Genomic DNA, 15,674 nt, shown 5'->3' on the forward strand with positions numbered 1-15,674 from the left:
TTATGAGGCAAGATCAGAGGTCAAAATGAGCACCCCTTCAATAAAATTTAAAACCTATTCACTGGAGAGAGCAAGCTGCGATGACACCAACATTATGTGTATGACATCTGATCTGCCTGTGCGTACTGGTTTGTGAGTTATAACTCTAACAATGAGAAGAAGCTTCTTGTTTTGATAGTCTGGAAACACCAGGATTCAAAGTAAAAATGTTTAAAATACAGAAAGGTACCTAAAACTGCATACAAAGTATTTTATTTCAGTGTTTCACTGTTTGTTCCTTGGTTCTTTGGTAAGTGAATGCAGTGTCTCCAAACCTGCAGCCTCAGCTTCACTCACCAACTTGATGTCCTTGTTTCCTACAATGGTGCTGAACTCGCTCAGCTCCCTCATGAGCCCGTTGAGAATCTCAGCGATGCGTTTCCTCTGGTGGCTGCTCACTTCTTGGATACGGGACAGCTCTGCCTCTAAAGCCATCAAATGACCCTGTCGGAGGAGAGTTAAAGGAGGAGATAAACAAACGAGGGAGAAGAGATTGGAAGGTGCAAGGGAATAATAAAGGGAGAGAATATTGCGTGGGGGTGAAGTGAGAGAAAAGGTTAATGAGAGTCCATTATCCTGAGAGCACACACAGCTGCAAGGCATTTTAACCCCTGACCAGGGGTGTAGTGCTATTTGTTTAAGTACTAGAGTGCACCTATGACACGTAAGCTTCTAATTCAATTTTTATTGTTATTTTATCCAAACACTTTTCCTACGGTGGCAAGTTTACATACATCAAACAACTATAACTGACCTCATGATCAAATGTTAGACTGACTTTATGAATTGTTCATAAATTCTTCATGTCGCATTTAGGCAAATTTATTTGTATAGAACATTATCATACAGAGCACATTCAAAATGTTTAATAGATATACAAGAAGCATAAAAAACAGAAATAAAAGCACAAAAATAGAAAACAGTATAAAAACACAGATTATAAAACATGTAATTAAAGTGCAAGATTAAATTATTAAATTAAGACTAAGCAGTTTTTAGCTTCTTTTTAAAGCACGTCACGGTTTGGGCAGATTTGATATCCATTGGGAGCTGGTTCCAGCAGTGAGGAGCAAAGTGGCTGAAAACCATTTCACCCTGTTTAGTTTTATCTCCACACACCACTAGCTGACTAGCTCCTACACATTTTAGAGACTTATTAGGCTTATATACATCAAGCATTCCAGAAATATATTCAGGGCCCAGATCATTTAGTGATTTACAGACAAGAAGTAAAACTTTGACAGCAAAGGAAAAGCAAAAGCAAATCTCAGACAGCGTCCTGGCTCAGAGGGGGATAAAAGCTCAGAAATATAGGGAGAGGCCAGCTTTTATTTATTTATTTAATCTAAGAATCAATCCTAAAATTAACAGGCAGCCAGTGCAAAGACCTTATAACAGGAGTGATATGAATACATTTTTTGGACTGAGCCGAGCTGCAGCATTTCCTGCCTGACTGAGACGGGTGTATAGGGAGCTGCAGTAGTTTAGGTGGGAGGAAATAAAAGCATGGATGAGTTTCTCCAAATCGGCGGCTGAAATAAAAGACTTAACCTTAGGTGTATTTTTCAAATGATAAAAACATGACTGAACGTTTTCTTTACCTGGGCTTCAAAACTGGGCTCTCAAAGCAAGGCGCTCTGAAAGTCTTTCCGAAAACAACCATGCTAAGGTCTTCTCTCCATTTGGCATGAATTATAGAGGTTTGATTCATCACATCAAGTCTGTAATTCTTCAGAGAACTACCAATTCTATATATTCAAGCAGGATTTATTTTACAGGGTCAGTACAGGTGAGGGTTGGAAGTGCTACCAGAGGAACTTGAGGTGGAGCCTGGTACCCAGTAATAGGTTAATAATAAGTTTTACTACAGAGTGGAAAAATAATAAATGTTCTTAGGTGTGTGGCAGGTTCTGACTGGGGGGCTGACAGATAGTCAGTGATGATGATTTATAGATCGATGATTAGATCAATTATTGATTATGTATTTATGACTTATGGATCAGCAGCTCCTACAATGATTACAAAACTGGGTATTGTACAAGCTAAAGCCCTGGGAATATGTAGTGGGGCATTTTGCACTAATACCTGTCTCATTGATGGAAATGGGAGTGATGCCCTTGGAAATCTGACAATAAAAACTTTGACTGAGATACTTTATGAAAATAAATGGTGAATCATTTACAACAAAACGCCAGCTGGATTAACATTGGGAATTCCTGGGAGGAGTCAGAAGGGCCAAAGCAAACTTTGGAAACAAGCTAAAATCGAAGGTATTATTGGTATTATTAATATTAATGTGTGGCCTCCAGTCTGTTGGTCAGTTGTACCATCACAGCCTCAACAAATAGCCACTGGCTTTGGATTACTATCTATTGCCTGCTTATGCTCTTTGTGGAACTAGAGTAATTTCTCTCAACCATGGCACATACTGAGCTGGGGAAAAATCACAATGGCTCCTTTATAGTTGTCATAGTATTTGTTTGGGTAGCCTAGAGAAAAGCTTAAGTAGGCACTTGGGTGTTATTTTATATTTCTTTCAAATTTATTGGGTAGATAATGTCATGGAAAAACAAATAAATAAGTTCCCTGGTCTCAACTGATGTGTTGTTGGCTGTGATGGTAGCACAGAGGGGGTGGTGTAGTGGTGAGGACACGGAGCTAGATAATGGCAGCTACTGACAACTTTTAAGGTGGAATGTTTTGTTTCATGTTACTCAATGCATGAGTTGACGATGTGAATCAATCAACACACCTTAAATATCAATATGACAATGTTGACCATTCAATTTGTTTTTATTGGCTGGCTTGAGTGATGACTGGATCTCTGGGCACTTAAAAAAATGTATATGAATTTGAACCAGATTATGCAAACTGATATATTCTATTTCCTCACTTGGAGAAAGAAAGTGGCAGAGCATTATTCCGGCACGCTCACAGAGCACTATACCTATGCCCTGACCTCATTCTCATCCAAGAAACTCAAGTAACAAAACATAATGGTTGCTAAATTACAAATCAATAAACTTCGAGATAGGTGTTGATGGCGGTGGCGCTGGATGAAAGGATCTGGGAGAGCGAATGATGGAGCTTACTTTATCCTTCTCCAGTTTGTACAGCAGGCAGCTTCTAAACAACACTGTCGCCCCAATGGCTTGAACACAATGAAACAATTTGGATTCAATCGATGCACTACAGGTCTAACAAAACGAATGAGAGCAAGAAAACGTTTGCTGTTGGTCAGAAACATAGCCAGGATTTTAGAGGTCCTGAGCCCAAATTCCCCAGTGAAAATTATATGGAGGAATAATGACCTTGGTGTCTTCATTGATAGCTACAACTCTGGTCTTTGTTCAGTGGTGAGTGATGAGTAAGAAAAATTTATTTATTTCAGATATATAGTCCGTTTCCTCTCTGGTGCTGCTATGGTACCTAAAGGTTTGAGGATCTGAAGACGCATTGAAAGTGTTTAATTTTATATTGAACGAATCATCTATTATCAGAGAAAATAATGCTCTTAAGCCATTGTTTTTTTTTAATGGGGTATTTTAGATTATTGCCCCCATGAATCATTAAGTCAACTGAAAGCACCATTAAGCACCTTCTTAAATACAGTAACATTTACTCCTTTATCAACCTCTCCATCTTCATCTCCGTCATTAACTTCAAGCCCTGTGATCATTTTCCAGGTCACTTCCCACGTCAAAACATTTACATAGCATGAATGACGGTAAATAATTAACTGAAATCAATTCATTTATTAATAAATAAAAAGGAGAACAGAAGAGAGAGGTTAATGAAAAATGTTCAGTGTAGTTGAAGAAAGATTTATGACGAGATATGGCAGAGAAGAGCTGGTTGGTTGAATGATGAATGGAGTTAATCATAACAATAGAAAGGGGCTTAAGTGGACAGATGGATGAATGAAGGTGCTTAAGGGAGCAGATGAATGGCAGTTAACAGTGAGCGATGGTGTGGCCTCCTGCAGAAGAAGAGAGGAGTTTCCACTGAAAGCAACAATGCAGGCAGCTGAGGAGAAGGTGGGGTGAAGACAGTGATGAATGTACCTCATTGCAACACTTTTTCTAGGTCAATGCCGCACCATTTCAACTATGGATATGAAAACATTCAAAAACCTGCAACACTGCACATTATGGGAGCCACTCTCTGCATCCTGCGGCCCTAAAGAGTATGGGGGTGCGGGTGGGGGAGGTGAAGCTGGGAAAAGCCCTAAGAGGATGGGATTCTCTTAAGATCACTGCATGTTTCCTTGTACTCAGTTTCACATCCTGTCAGACTGCCAGGTCGTGTCCCTGAGAGGGAGCTGTGTCAGGTGAGAGGTCAGAGCAGAACAGACTGAAGAGGCTATAGAGGAGAAGTGGTAAGTGATACGATGGAGGAGAACGAAGGGTTTAAATTGCGTTTAGCAAGATAAAATTTGCACTCAGTGGCTACATTGTCAGCTCCTTTCAATCAATGTCTGGACCAGCTTCTGAGAAAGAAAGAGAGGGAGAGGAGGACGCGGTGGCAGATTGTAAAACGGTGCATGAAATATTAAAGAGGTTTAGACAAGATGAATAATGGTCCTCTCAGTCCACTGAGCCAGTCACAATAACCTTATGGAGAACTGACCAGTTCTGTCAATGGTCTCTCCTTATTCTCTTTATTTTCAACTGCACATTCCCACTTACTAAAATGCAGCATAACAATCCACTCACATGCAAACCTGTGAATGATCAATAAATAAGCAGAGCTGCACTATTTCAAAACTGTCATCTTTCATCACAGCTGAAAAACACCTGAAACTCTGCTTCGAGTCATTCTCTATGACAGAGGTGTGAGGCTCGCATCTCATGACAAACATATTTTTAGATTCAGTGTGACATACACTTTCCGAGGATATTTCTGATGTCCAACACAAATAAATATTCTGCTGTACGGCAGAAAACTTGTGGCCTTATGTCATGCTGTTGACTGTTGTCTGGAATGATTATGACAAAAAAAGCAGGCCTTCACTGTTTACATTTGTCATCCTTTTTCATTTTTTCACATCCTATTTTGATTTTTTTTCCTAATAGTTTTTATCGTTCTTAAATATATCTGACTGCAGGCGACCCAATTATTAGAATTTTCTCTCTTATCTTTCCTTCCATGTAGCTCTCTAATTTTACTCATTATCTCCGTAATTGCATTTTGAATCACAAGTTCTACATATTCTTGAAAGATAGGGGCTTAATTTGACGGATGGACAGATTATTTTAAACCTTAATGTTTTTTCCTTCCTTTTCTTTACTCAGTGTACATGTCCACAATATGAACCACAACGCAGCATATGTCTATTTACTCCTTTAATTGGTAAAAGCTCCATTTTCACTCACATTTTTAGTATGAAATATTAACAACAAGAAAGCCTGACCCACCATTTTCTTTGAAAGCTCTTCAGCCAGGATCTTGTTCTGCATGCTCTTCTCCTCTACCTCCTGGCTCTTCTGGTCATAGTTGACTGCCAGCTCCTCCAGGGCCTGGAGGACCTCCTTCACCTCCGCCTTAGCAGATTCATTCTCTGTCTGCAGCCTGCCGAGCTCCGACTGCACCTTCTCACTGTCACCCTTGGATGATGCTAGAAGCTGAGGGCCACAGAGATTTAACAGCCAAATATAAACAGCAAGTTAAACAAAAGCTTTGGTTAAAATGCACAAAGAAACTCAAATTTACATTAGTATTCTATACAAAAACAGCTCCTTCTTCATTATTTACATTTCAGAGCAGCTGGGTTTTAATAAAACATTAATTGTGAGGTTTATCCTGATCTCTTGGTAACAAGCGATAAGCATGTGTACAAACCTTGGCACACAATACAGATGTAATTTAACAGATGAAACATTTTTTTAAAATATTGATCTGAGAACGTCCCTTGACTCTGTAAGAGCTGACATTATTTTGCCAGCATGGTATTTGTTTGTCTTTTGCTGCAGCTCACTGTGGGTCATTTCACTGAATGGATGTCATTAAATGTAGATATTGCTCTGCCCAGGGTGCCTGCATGTTTGAACTGCAGCATACAGCTTATGTTTGGCCAAATGGATGTAAATCCGTGTTACTGCACACAGACTAAGGTTAGGTAGTTACCACCATGTCAGCTCAACCCACAGCAGGACCATTTTGGAATATGAATGAAGTAATTTTGCAAATGACTTGGCAGTGGAGTATTCGCCGAAGCCTGTTGCAGGTTATTTAGTCCACTGGTCTAGCCACTGCTATGAAAACAAGGTGTAAATACTGTTTGTAATTACCTTATAATGGAGGCTTTTAATTGCTGTTCTCCCCCAGAAGTAGCACATATAGATAGACAAGTCTGTTTGCTGCAGAAACCATTGTGGTATAAAAATTCACTAAATTCACCAAGATCATGCTCATCCACAACATACCAGGTCATCACAGGGCATTTGCTTGTCATAGGTCTTTTCCTTCTTTTTTTCTCACAAATAAAGACACAACATGTATCAAAATGAACAAATACCACATCATGCAACAGTCCTTAATCAATCTTTCTATTGATCCCTGCTTCAATAACTTGTGCCTGAGCAGCCACTGGAATCCAATTTTCTATTTTACACTGCTGTTAAATAACGCACTCATGATTAAACAATGACACTCTATGTTCTTCAAGTGCTTTCTGGCACCTGAAAAGAGTTATTTTTTCTTTCTCACCCCTCTCAAGGGCAAGATAATAAACCTCTCACTGACTGACTTCTATTCAGATTTCTGCTATATTTGAAGATGCGCAGCCTACTGTGGGCCATTTAACCAAACCCATGAAAGAATGTAAAACCATGGTCTTTTACCTCCTCCTGGTCAAGCATCTGCTCCTTCAGCTTCTCCACCATCTGGCTCTGGTGGTTGATCTCATCATCCTTTAGTGGTAAAGAGACACATGGAATAGATGCAGTTTATTTAAAGTGTTATGGATTATATATACTGGTACAGTAAAGATACTCTGTACTAGTTTCAATACTATTAAAAAAAAAAAACATCAATAAAGTCTAACCATAAACAAAAGACATTATAATTAATAAGTGTAAGTCTAATTATGGTTCAGCAAGCATTTAATTGATGGTCTGTGGTGAACTGCTCATATATAAACACTGCAATAGCAAAATGTTCAAGGTGTGTCGTCTGTATATGTACACTTAACATGCAACATAAAATATCCTGCCTCAGATCAACTATTGCGAGTGTACTACATACATTGAGAGGAGAGAAAATATATGCATCCCCATGGATTGTCCTGTACAGTATGTGCAACCACACACAAAAAACATGGCTACTTTTTCTCATATGCACTGTAAAGGAAAGATAAACTGTGCCAGTGCATTGACACACTAATCGTTCTGCAGATTTAATGTAATATCTGTTGATAAAAGCAATTACACATTGCAGCGCTGTGGAGTGCAGTATACATACGCGTAGACAATATGATGTGTTAAATAAATTAAAGCTTTAATGCTTTTCAATGTAGAACATTACTATTTCCCTAATGACATCTATTCCTAAGAGTTGCCATATTAGTCACTACTATGTGTCTGATCCTGAATTCATTAACATGAATAATATATGTACGATAGGCTCTTTGTATTCATGTGTGCATACCATTACAAAAATCTGCCATACTGTGTAATCAGCTCTACATTCATGCTCACAAATTGTCCTCATGCGGCACCCATTCATCACCTTCTCGTCCAGCTGTTTGTACAGCTTGCGGATCTCCTCCTCATACTTCTGCCGCTCTTCCTCAGAAATGTGAACCACAATGGAGGACGCAATGGAGCAGGGGCTGCAGGGGCTGCAGGGGCTGCAGATGTCAAGAACTGGCTCCTCAGATTTTGGAGCCACCAGGGGAACATCCTCCGATCCATCACGCTGCCCCAGCACAACATCATCCTCACCTTAAGACGAGGGAGAAAATATTGGATTTTTTGTATGTGAATGTGAGGCTCTTATCTTTGTGAAATCCCCCCCACGGCTTAATGCATAAAAGAAGGGATTAGTGGGTTAATCTTTAACATATGTCCTTTCTTTACTCCTGAATGCATTTAAATCTCATGACTGAGATATTTCAGTGCCATAAATTAGCATTTTTTTCATGTACGCAGACAGCCGTGCAAAATACCATAAGTATAAAATGTTAGAATGACAGTTTTCTCGGGCCTGGCCATGGTGGAGATTCTTGGAGAAATTCACAAAACAAAAGGATGGGAGCTGGTGAATGCAGAAAAGTTCAATATGCTTCCACACACGAACAGGCAATTATTGGCATGAAAAACACAGACAAAGGCTGGGATTGACAGCCACTCTGGATTGTAAAGCATTTGAAGCCTGATGCTCTTCCTCAGGCAGCATCAAGGAGTTTCTGCTGACGTGTCTCTAGAAACAGGGGAAAAGCATGAAGTGACCTGAGAAATAGGTTGTAACACAATCACTGTACAATACAAAAGTAGGATTCTTACACTAATGGTGAGGAGTACATGATAAGACATATTTAACAAATAAACAGACATGCTGTACTGAAGTAATCCACTGAGTATATATCAATGTCAAAGAACCAAATATATGCATTTTCAAGCATCTCAGTGTAATAGCTTGTTATCGTCTACAGCAGGGCTGAAATACAATGGCAAAAGGCAAAGCGAAGCTGAAGCGTTTTGTGTTCACAATGCACAGGTTAAGCGAACCACAATGCGGATTTGAAGCAAACTAAACGTTAAATGTGTCCTTATATGAGAAGATTATAAACTCTAATGTGTCCTAAATTTTTGTTCTGACATATTTATCATTTCACATTCTGCTTTTTCCACAATACTTAAGACACATGAGCATAAACAGCTTGATGCCGTCTGAAAGGGACTAAGCTTGGGCTTCGTTAAGTGCCTGTATTTGCGTACATCTTTAGTATATTAAATGTTGTCAATTATCTGCATCTGTCTTTCTTTGTGTTATTCTGAACCGCCTGGAAACTACTTCTACTTCTGTTTTTGTGTGACCCAGCATTTCACGCTACTGATGTGACTGAGTTGTAGTTGTACTGTAACTGGAAAAGAGGAGGATCAATTTGGAAATTGAGTGCTTTGCCCCTTCAAGACAAGGTCAAAGTAATCCATACTTGAGATAACTGACAGCTTTCACAGATCAGATCCTCCTGCCTAGTTGAAGGTGTGCTAATCAGTAAAAACATCTGTCAGGTTAACTGTAACAAAAACCTGCATTGCACACTATGGGAGATTCCCGCTCTATACTGGATGGAACTTGCTGCGTGTGACAGCTGTTCCTGTCTTTGGGACACCCTTGAGTAAAGAGTTAGATAATGTGGTGCAAGACGGAGGTCAACAACATCCGTCTCAGGGAGTTCCTGGCCCGAGGTGGGCAACAATACAGGGAGCAGTGAGGGGAGAATGGGGGCAACGATGTTGTCAAAATGATCCATTAGGAAATTAAAAGTACTAAACTGTAAGAGAGACAGAGAGTAGGAGAGTTGAGGGGGAGACTGTGTGTGTGTGTGTGACTGCATGTGTGCGGCTGTGTGAAGGAGAATCAGAGTAGCTGAGTGGGATGAGGCAATAAAAGGAATCATTTTCAATGATACTGTAGGTGCTCAATAAAGATGTGTTACAGCATTTTTAAAATTCAGGTCAAGCTGTGATGGAATGATGTTCAGGAAAACACCGGAGAGGATCCATTACACAGCTTAAATGTCAACCGATCACGACCATTGAGAGCACTGACATTTAAATCGACCTGAAGTCCAGCAGGAGAGGGCAGATGTGCGTGTATGCGCGCGCGTGTGTGAGTAATTGCGAGGGAATATGCGAGCTTAATGCTTCATGTGCTTATGTTCTTGTGTGCGTACGGACACAGGGTTGTGTGTGATGACATGGAGGAGGACAAGTATATGTATGACTCTCCGTTAGATGTGATTAACCTTTGTCGCTGTGAGGATTACTAATACATAAGGATTCATAAAACATAAAGCCCCCAGCGTTTTTTCCTCCCAGCATAATGTGAGGGGAATCCAGTTCTAAAGTAAAAAGTCTGACTATAATGAAATAAAAACAGCTAGAAAGAGATTTTTAAGTGTTTATAGGGCACAGTTCCAAAAAGTCTGGCTGCTCTTCCCATATATCTCCATAGGGCATATGTTCAGATATCAAGTGAGGTTAAATATGCACTTACGTGGACTGAAAAGTAATGTCTGCAGGCTGGTGAAATTTGCAGTCCTGTTAGGGAGCACTCTGCCATGCATGAAGACAGAGGCTAGAAGATATAAGGACATGAATTGAATGGATTTTTCTATAGGGGACCATGTAGCTGGTGTGTTCTCTGCGCTTGACTACCAGCACAAACCTCGTCTTACTTTTTCAGTGGCAGCTTGGCAGGTGATCTTTTTCACCAAACATAAAACAGCTGATTCAGGATCCTGGTTTCTTTTCTTAAAGCTGGGGTGAATATTCATTCCTTTTCTGCTATCCATAACAATAATTTGACAAGACTACGAGTCACAGGCATGTTAGTAGCTCTATGGGCTAGCCACAACTAGCGTAACAAACCCCACATCCCCAACTGAACTGTTGTTGGTCAGATGGACTGTGGGTAATGTAGGCATACTTTGTCCAGACACGAAGATCAATGTGTGGCATAAAGCGCGTGTGTGGTTCCTGATGATAATGCTAAATGAAAAGTCAGAGTAGCGTCAACGCCATTACGATTCATCCTGAGGGGAACATGAATGTCTGCACCAAATTTCATTACAACCAGTTCAACAGTTGTTGAGACATTGCACTCAGAAACACAAATGTGAACCTCATGGTGGCGCTACAAGAAAAGTCAGGGGATCTCCAAAGTCAGTACATTCAGTACACTTCATCCTCTGAGGACCATGAATGTCTGTACAAAATTTCATGGCAATTGGTCCACTAGTAATAATAATTTCAGTCAGCCAAAATGGTGTGACAAAAAATATAAACTTATTATAAAAGTACTGATAATGTCCAACTGCCTAGGCAACATTTTCCACAGTTCTTCCCTATAGGAGTGTTTTTGTCAGCTGTTAGCATGTTACCAGTGCGAGTATTACCTTTCCTCAAGCAGTTGAGCTCAGCCTCAAGCCTCTGAATGGCCTCCTTCATTGACCTGTTCTTCTCCTTTTCCTTTTCATACTTCCTCTTCCACTGCTCTGCTGTGAGCTCCAGGTTCACTGATACAGTATTTCTAATGGTCTTGGCTCTAATTGGAAGGAAGAGAGAAGGAGGAAGGAAACAGTGTTAAGGTAGGGAGGTGAGAGGAAAAGATGTAGAAAGGAAAAAAAAAAAGTGTGAGAGAACAGCAGAGAATAGAGGAACTGTCAACAAGGGTATTTCAGCCCTGGCTGCTCAATGAAAATGGGCTTGCATCTCATTAATTGTTATGCAAATTGGGTTTCTACAAATTGTGTTTGATGGTGCATGAGGGAGAGGGAGGTATACGGAGGCAAAAATTTTGACTGTACAAATGCTTCAGACCTTTTAAAATATATCAACGCATAAAAAAATACAGCATTCATGAAGTTCATAAGAGAACAGAGTATGTATGTGACTATAAATTATTTCTTGATTATAACTCTAATAAGTGGCACAACATAGTTGAAACATTCATGATGCTACAGCAGCAGCACTCAGCTCTGGTTGTGACTTTCACATTGGTGGCGTTCACATAATTTCACACTCCAGTGAGGAAAACACTGTTGTGCTTATTCATTCATTCCCTGATATTAGCGAGACAAACAGCCCTACCTAAAGTTGGTGTCATCACGTCAGGATCTAAGTGACACTTTATTTGGATAGTGAAATGTTGATAATCAAACATCAGGTGACAAAAAGTTAATGTTGAACAGCATGTTAATAGATTTTTTTTTTTGTCTTTAGACAATGAGCTAAATCCTGAGCCGAACCATAGATTCTCTATTTCTAACATCTGCAGGCTTTTACTGTCACGTTATAGTCACTTGATTTGTTGATAACAATGAACTATCCAAATAAAGTATGACATAAAGTGTTTAATATTGTGTCACAATGTTTTTGACATTATATCAATTTATTTAAAAAAAAAAAAGAGAAAAAAAAGCAGTTTTGTCATGGCGTTCAACTGATGCTGTGGCTGACAGAGGGAGATAAGAGACCAAATTTTCTGTTCGGTAAAATTAAAATATCTGTGGATTCTGTCACTCCCTTAGCTCGGTCATACATTATCTATTTCAACCAGCACTATCGTGTCAGTCTCTATTCAAAGAGTTCATTGTAAGAGGAAAAGGGATGAAAAAGCATATGGAGTTTCAAAATCTTTCTTTCAATCTGTGATTTTTTTTTTGAGTCGACAATGAGCAATAGGAGTGGAAAGCTGGCAGACAAACTGAATCTCTGCTTCTATGACTGCAGCTTACCCTTTAGATTAGAAAAGATGCTCTTTATGCAATCCCAGCACGATCAGACACCAAATTGCAACACAAACCCTGCCTCTAAAGCCATGTGTGGGCCGTCAAAGGCAAAGTTGGAGGCAGTAATATGTGAACAGCATATCTGAGTTGAAAATACATTTGAGCAGAAAAACATCCCAACAGCTGCAGCTCAGCGAGACAGAAATGCATCTTGTGCTGCACAGTGCAGCAGCCCATGGCTACTTAGCATAGAAGCATGTTACCGTTGGCCAAACATCAAGGTGGATTTGGTCTCTGCGTCGTTATAGCTGGAGGGAGAGCAACAGATGAACATGGTGGTGCGACAGTTCCCGCCCAGTGAGTCCTGCAGGATACGAGTCATTTTGCTGTCACGGTACGGCACATGGGATTTCTATAAAGAGATAAAGAAAGGAAGGATGAAAGGGAATCAGAGATGGTGAGAAAGGCATGAAAAAGACAGAAAGGCAAGGATTAAAGAAGCTGTGGAGCACATTCTGAATTGCTGCACCAGCATGCGCAATCCTTTCCTTTTCTTTTAACTAAAAATAATGTGTTGTGAGCATCAGCAGAGAACACAGAAAGAAGAGGTTTCTCTCCATCTGCTGCATCAGTCACAGTTTCACCGTCTTAACCTTTGAAACGCTTTCAAAAAGACTGTGTCCTTCCTCAATGAATAAAGAATGAATGCCAGTAGATTCATGAAAGATTTGTGAGGCATTTACAGTCTGTGAGCTTTTCCATTAGGGTTGTGAAGAGTTCCCTAAGCCTTAAGAGTTATATAATAATAGATGGTGAGTGTTTTAATTACAATGACGAAGCAAGGATGGAATCGTGTGGGTGAATATGCTGGTTGAATTTGTTGACTTATGGAAATAAGTTACCAGCTTTAGCAGCATTGGAGATTATGGATGAGGGGACAGAAAACTAGCTCACATGTCACTGTAGAATTAATCCTACCCCAGGACACAAAAATGTCAATATGAGAGTACCTCAACATTTACCGCACAGACCGGTGCCAATCTTCTCATCTTGGCAAGAAGGGAAAACTCATATTTTACCAAAATGTCCACATGAACTACTCCTTTAAGGTAGGGTTAGGTTTAGGATTATGGACATAATTCTGAGCTGATTCACTGTACTCTGTGATTTGGCTTTTACTGACTGTTGGTGTGTGTCATTTGGCACTAAACAAATCCCCTCATTTGGGACATTTAAATTGCTCTAATCTAATACTTTCAGCTAATTCACTGCAGCCTGGACTCAATTTTGAAAAAACACATTGTTCTGGCAACAGCATTTGGTATCTGTTAAATGACAAACAAGTAAGAGGAAAGCCGTCGGCACGTAGAGTCCCAATGGAAGAGAAAGAGATTTCTCCACCGTACCGTTCCCTCAGCCAAGGCCGAGATGACGTTCCCCAGGGCCGACAGAGACTTGTTGATGTTCTTGGCCTCATCCAGCACTGCTCCCTCTGCACCTGTCTTACTGACCTGACAAAGATACACACACATAAACACAGACACACACAGACACACACAGGTGGAAGAAATTAGTTGTAAAGTTCATTATCAGCATAAAAATGTCAAAAAGAAAACAATGTTTATTTTCCTGTGTTTTACAGATCATGTAATTTCTTATAATTTCCTAGAAGCAGATGATTTGTAACTGTAAATTAAAAAAAAAAAAGGATCCTGGAAATTAAAGTGTAATTCGGTTCCAATTATATAAGAAAATGCTGACAGTGTTCAGTTGGAAGACATCCAATTAATCAATGCTAATTAATTGCTAGCTTAACCAAGAGTCTTTTTAATCAGTGCACAGCCAGCAGGTCAGTTGAACATGCAAAAATGTTTAACTTGTATACAGACAAACTCTAGTTTCCCTATAATGAGTGCCAAATAACTTGAGTTAGAAAAACATATATATATATATATATATATATATATATTTATATATATATATATATATATATTATATATATATATATTATATATATATATATATATATATATATATATATTTATATATATATATATATATATATATATATATTATATATATATATATATATATATATATATATATATATATATAATATATATATATATATATATATAATAAATAAAATATAATTATTACAAACAGATGTCTGAGAAGGTTTCTGCAAGACATTTAACTTCAAAAGGAAAGCCACAACATATTGTGTAATAATCGTCATGGGATACAATTATTTACAGCGGGATAATGAGGAGCTTAATTATAGAGGAGAGCAAGTTGTCCTATCAAAGCCTTTTAATGGAGCATGTGCCAGCTTCCTGTTCAGTCATAATATTTTGTATCAAACTCTACGAAGTTGCTGGAGCAGAACCATTTTCTTTTTGCACCCCCAGGGATGACCAAGGCGACTTGCAGATGCAGCATCAGCACTTAGTAGCTAGAAATCAGTATCTACCCAGATGACATGGCCATCTGCTACTTTAAGCACACACTATTCTATATTTTGCATCAATACTATCAACCCAAGAAACCCAGGGTCATGCTCAACTGTGTCTCTAATGTTTTTCTGTCTGCATGCTTTCCAGAGTGCAACCTATGCCCTGGATAGAAATTGCTTTATAAAAGGTGTGATGAGGCGAGCTGACTCAGATTTCACCTAAAAGGCCTTGAAACAGGGGACACAATTAGTTGTTTGTGGCAAAGGGTCAATGTGACCTCTGTCTGGGCTGAAACCTCTTTTAGAGCTTATCTAGACTGAAAATAAGGAGTTTTGAGTCTCCTCAGAAAATTATCTTATTTTTGTCTCTATCAGTAGAACCAATTACATTCCTCAAAATGAGTAAACACCGACCCTGATATAGCATCAGCGACAAAGTTAAACTAAGACAAAATGCAAACAAGTCCTCAGTCCCTCAGACATATTCTTTATAATGTGATATTTATTAAAAAAATTCAGTGCGGTGCCATGCTTTAAGGGGGGGAATTCAGGGCTTTAATACATTGTTTATCTGCTTCTTTGATATCTGAAACCCCCATTTCTGAGAAAAGACGTCTGGTCCTCTTGTTACAAAATCCAGCTGACAGTGAATGCTGTGATTTAATAGCACTGCAAAGCCCTACTTTTAATGTTATTTGGGAGGACATTCCCCATTCGCCA

At 39.2% G+C, this 15,674-nt stretch overlaps 1 protein-coding gene across 1 annotated transcript in view; it reads right to left on the minus strand.

Moving 5' to 3' along the window:
• kif5ab (kinesin family member 5A, b) overlaps nucleotides 1–15,674 on the minus strand; it is a 61,995-nt gene that overhangs the window by 21,427 nt on the left and 24,894 nt on the right. The window contains exons 9-15 of the mRNA XM_056401618.1: nucleotides 13,906–14,010; nucleotides 12,763–12,911; nucleotides 11,165–11,313; nucleotides 7,768–7,982; nucleotides 6,882–6,950; nucleotides 5,457–5,663; nucleotides 337–483 (exon numbers count right to left, since the gene is read on the minus strand). Of these exons, the coding sequence (XP_056257593.1) occupies nucleotides 337–483; nucleotides 5,457–5,663; nucleotides 6,882–6,950; nucleotides 7,768–7,982; nucleotides 11,165–11,313; nucleotides 12,763–12,911; nucleotides 13,906–14,010 (1,041 nt within the window). The remainder of the gene's footprint in view (nucleotides 1–336; nucleotides 484–5,456; nucleotides 5,664–6,881; nucleotides 6,951–7,767; nucleotides 7,983–11,164; nucleotides 11,314–12,762; nucleotides 12,912–13,905; nucleotides 14,011–15,674) is intronic.

This window comes from Seriola aureovittata, chromosome 2 (genome assembly GCF_021018895.1).
Source record: "Seriola aureovittata isolate HTS-2021-v1 ecotype China chromosome 2, ASM2101889v1, whole genome shotgun sequence".
NCBI classification, from domain to species: domain Eukaryota; kingdom Metazoa; phylum Chordata; class Actinopteri; order Carangiformes; family Carangidae; genus Seriola; species Seriola aureovittata.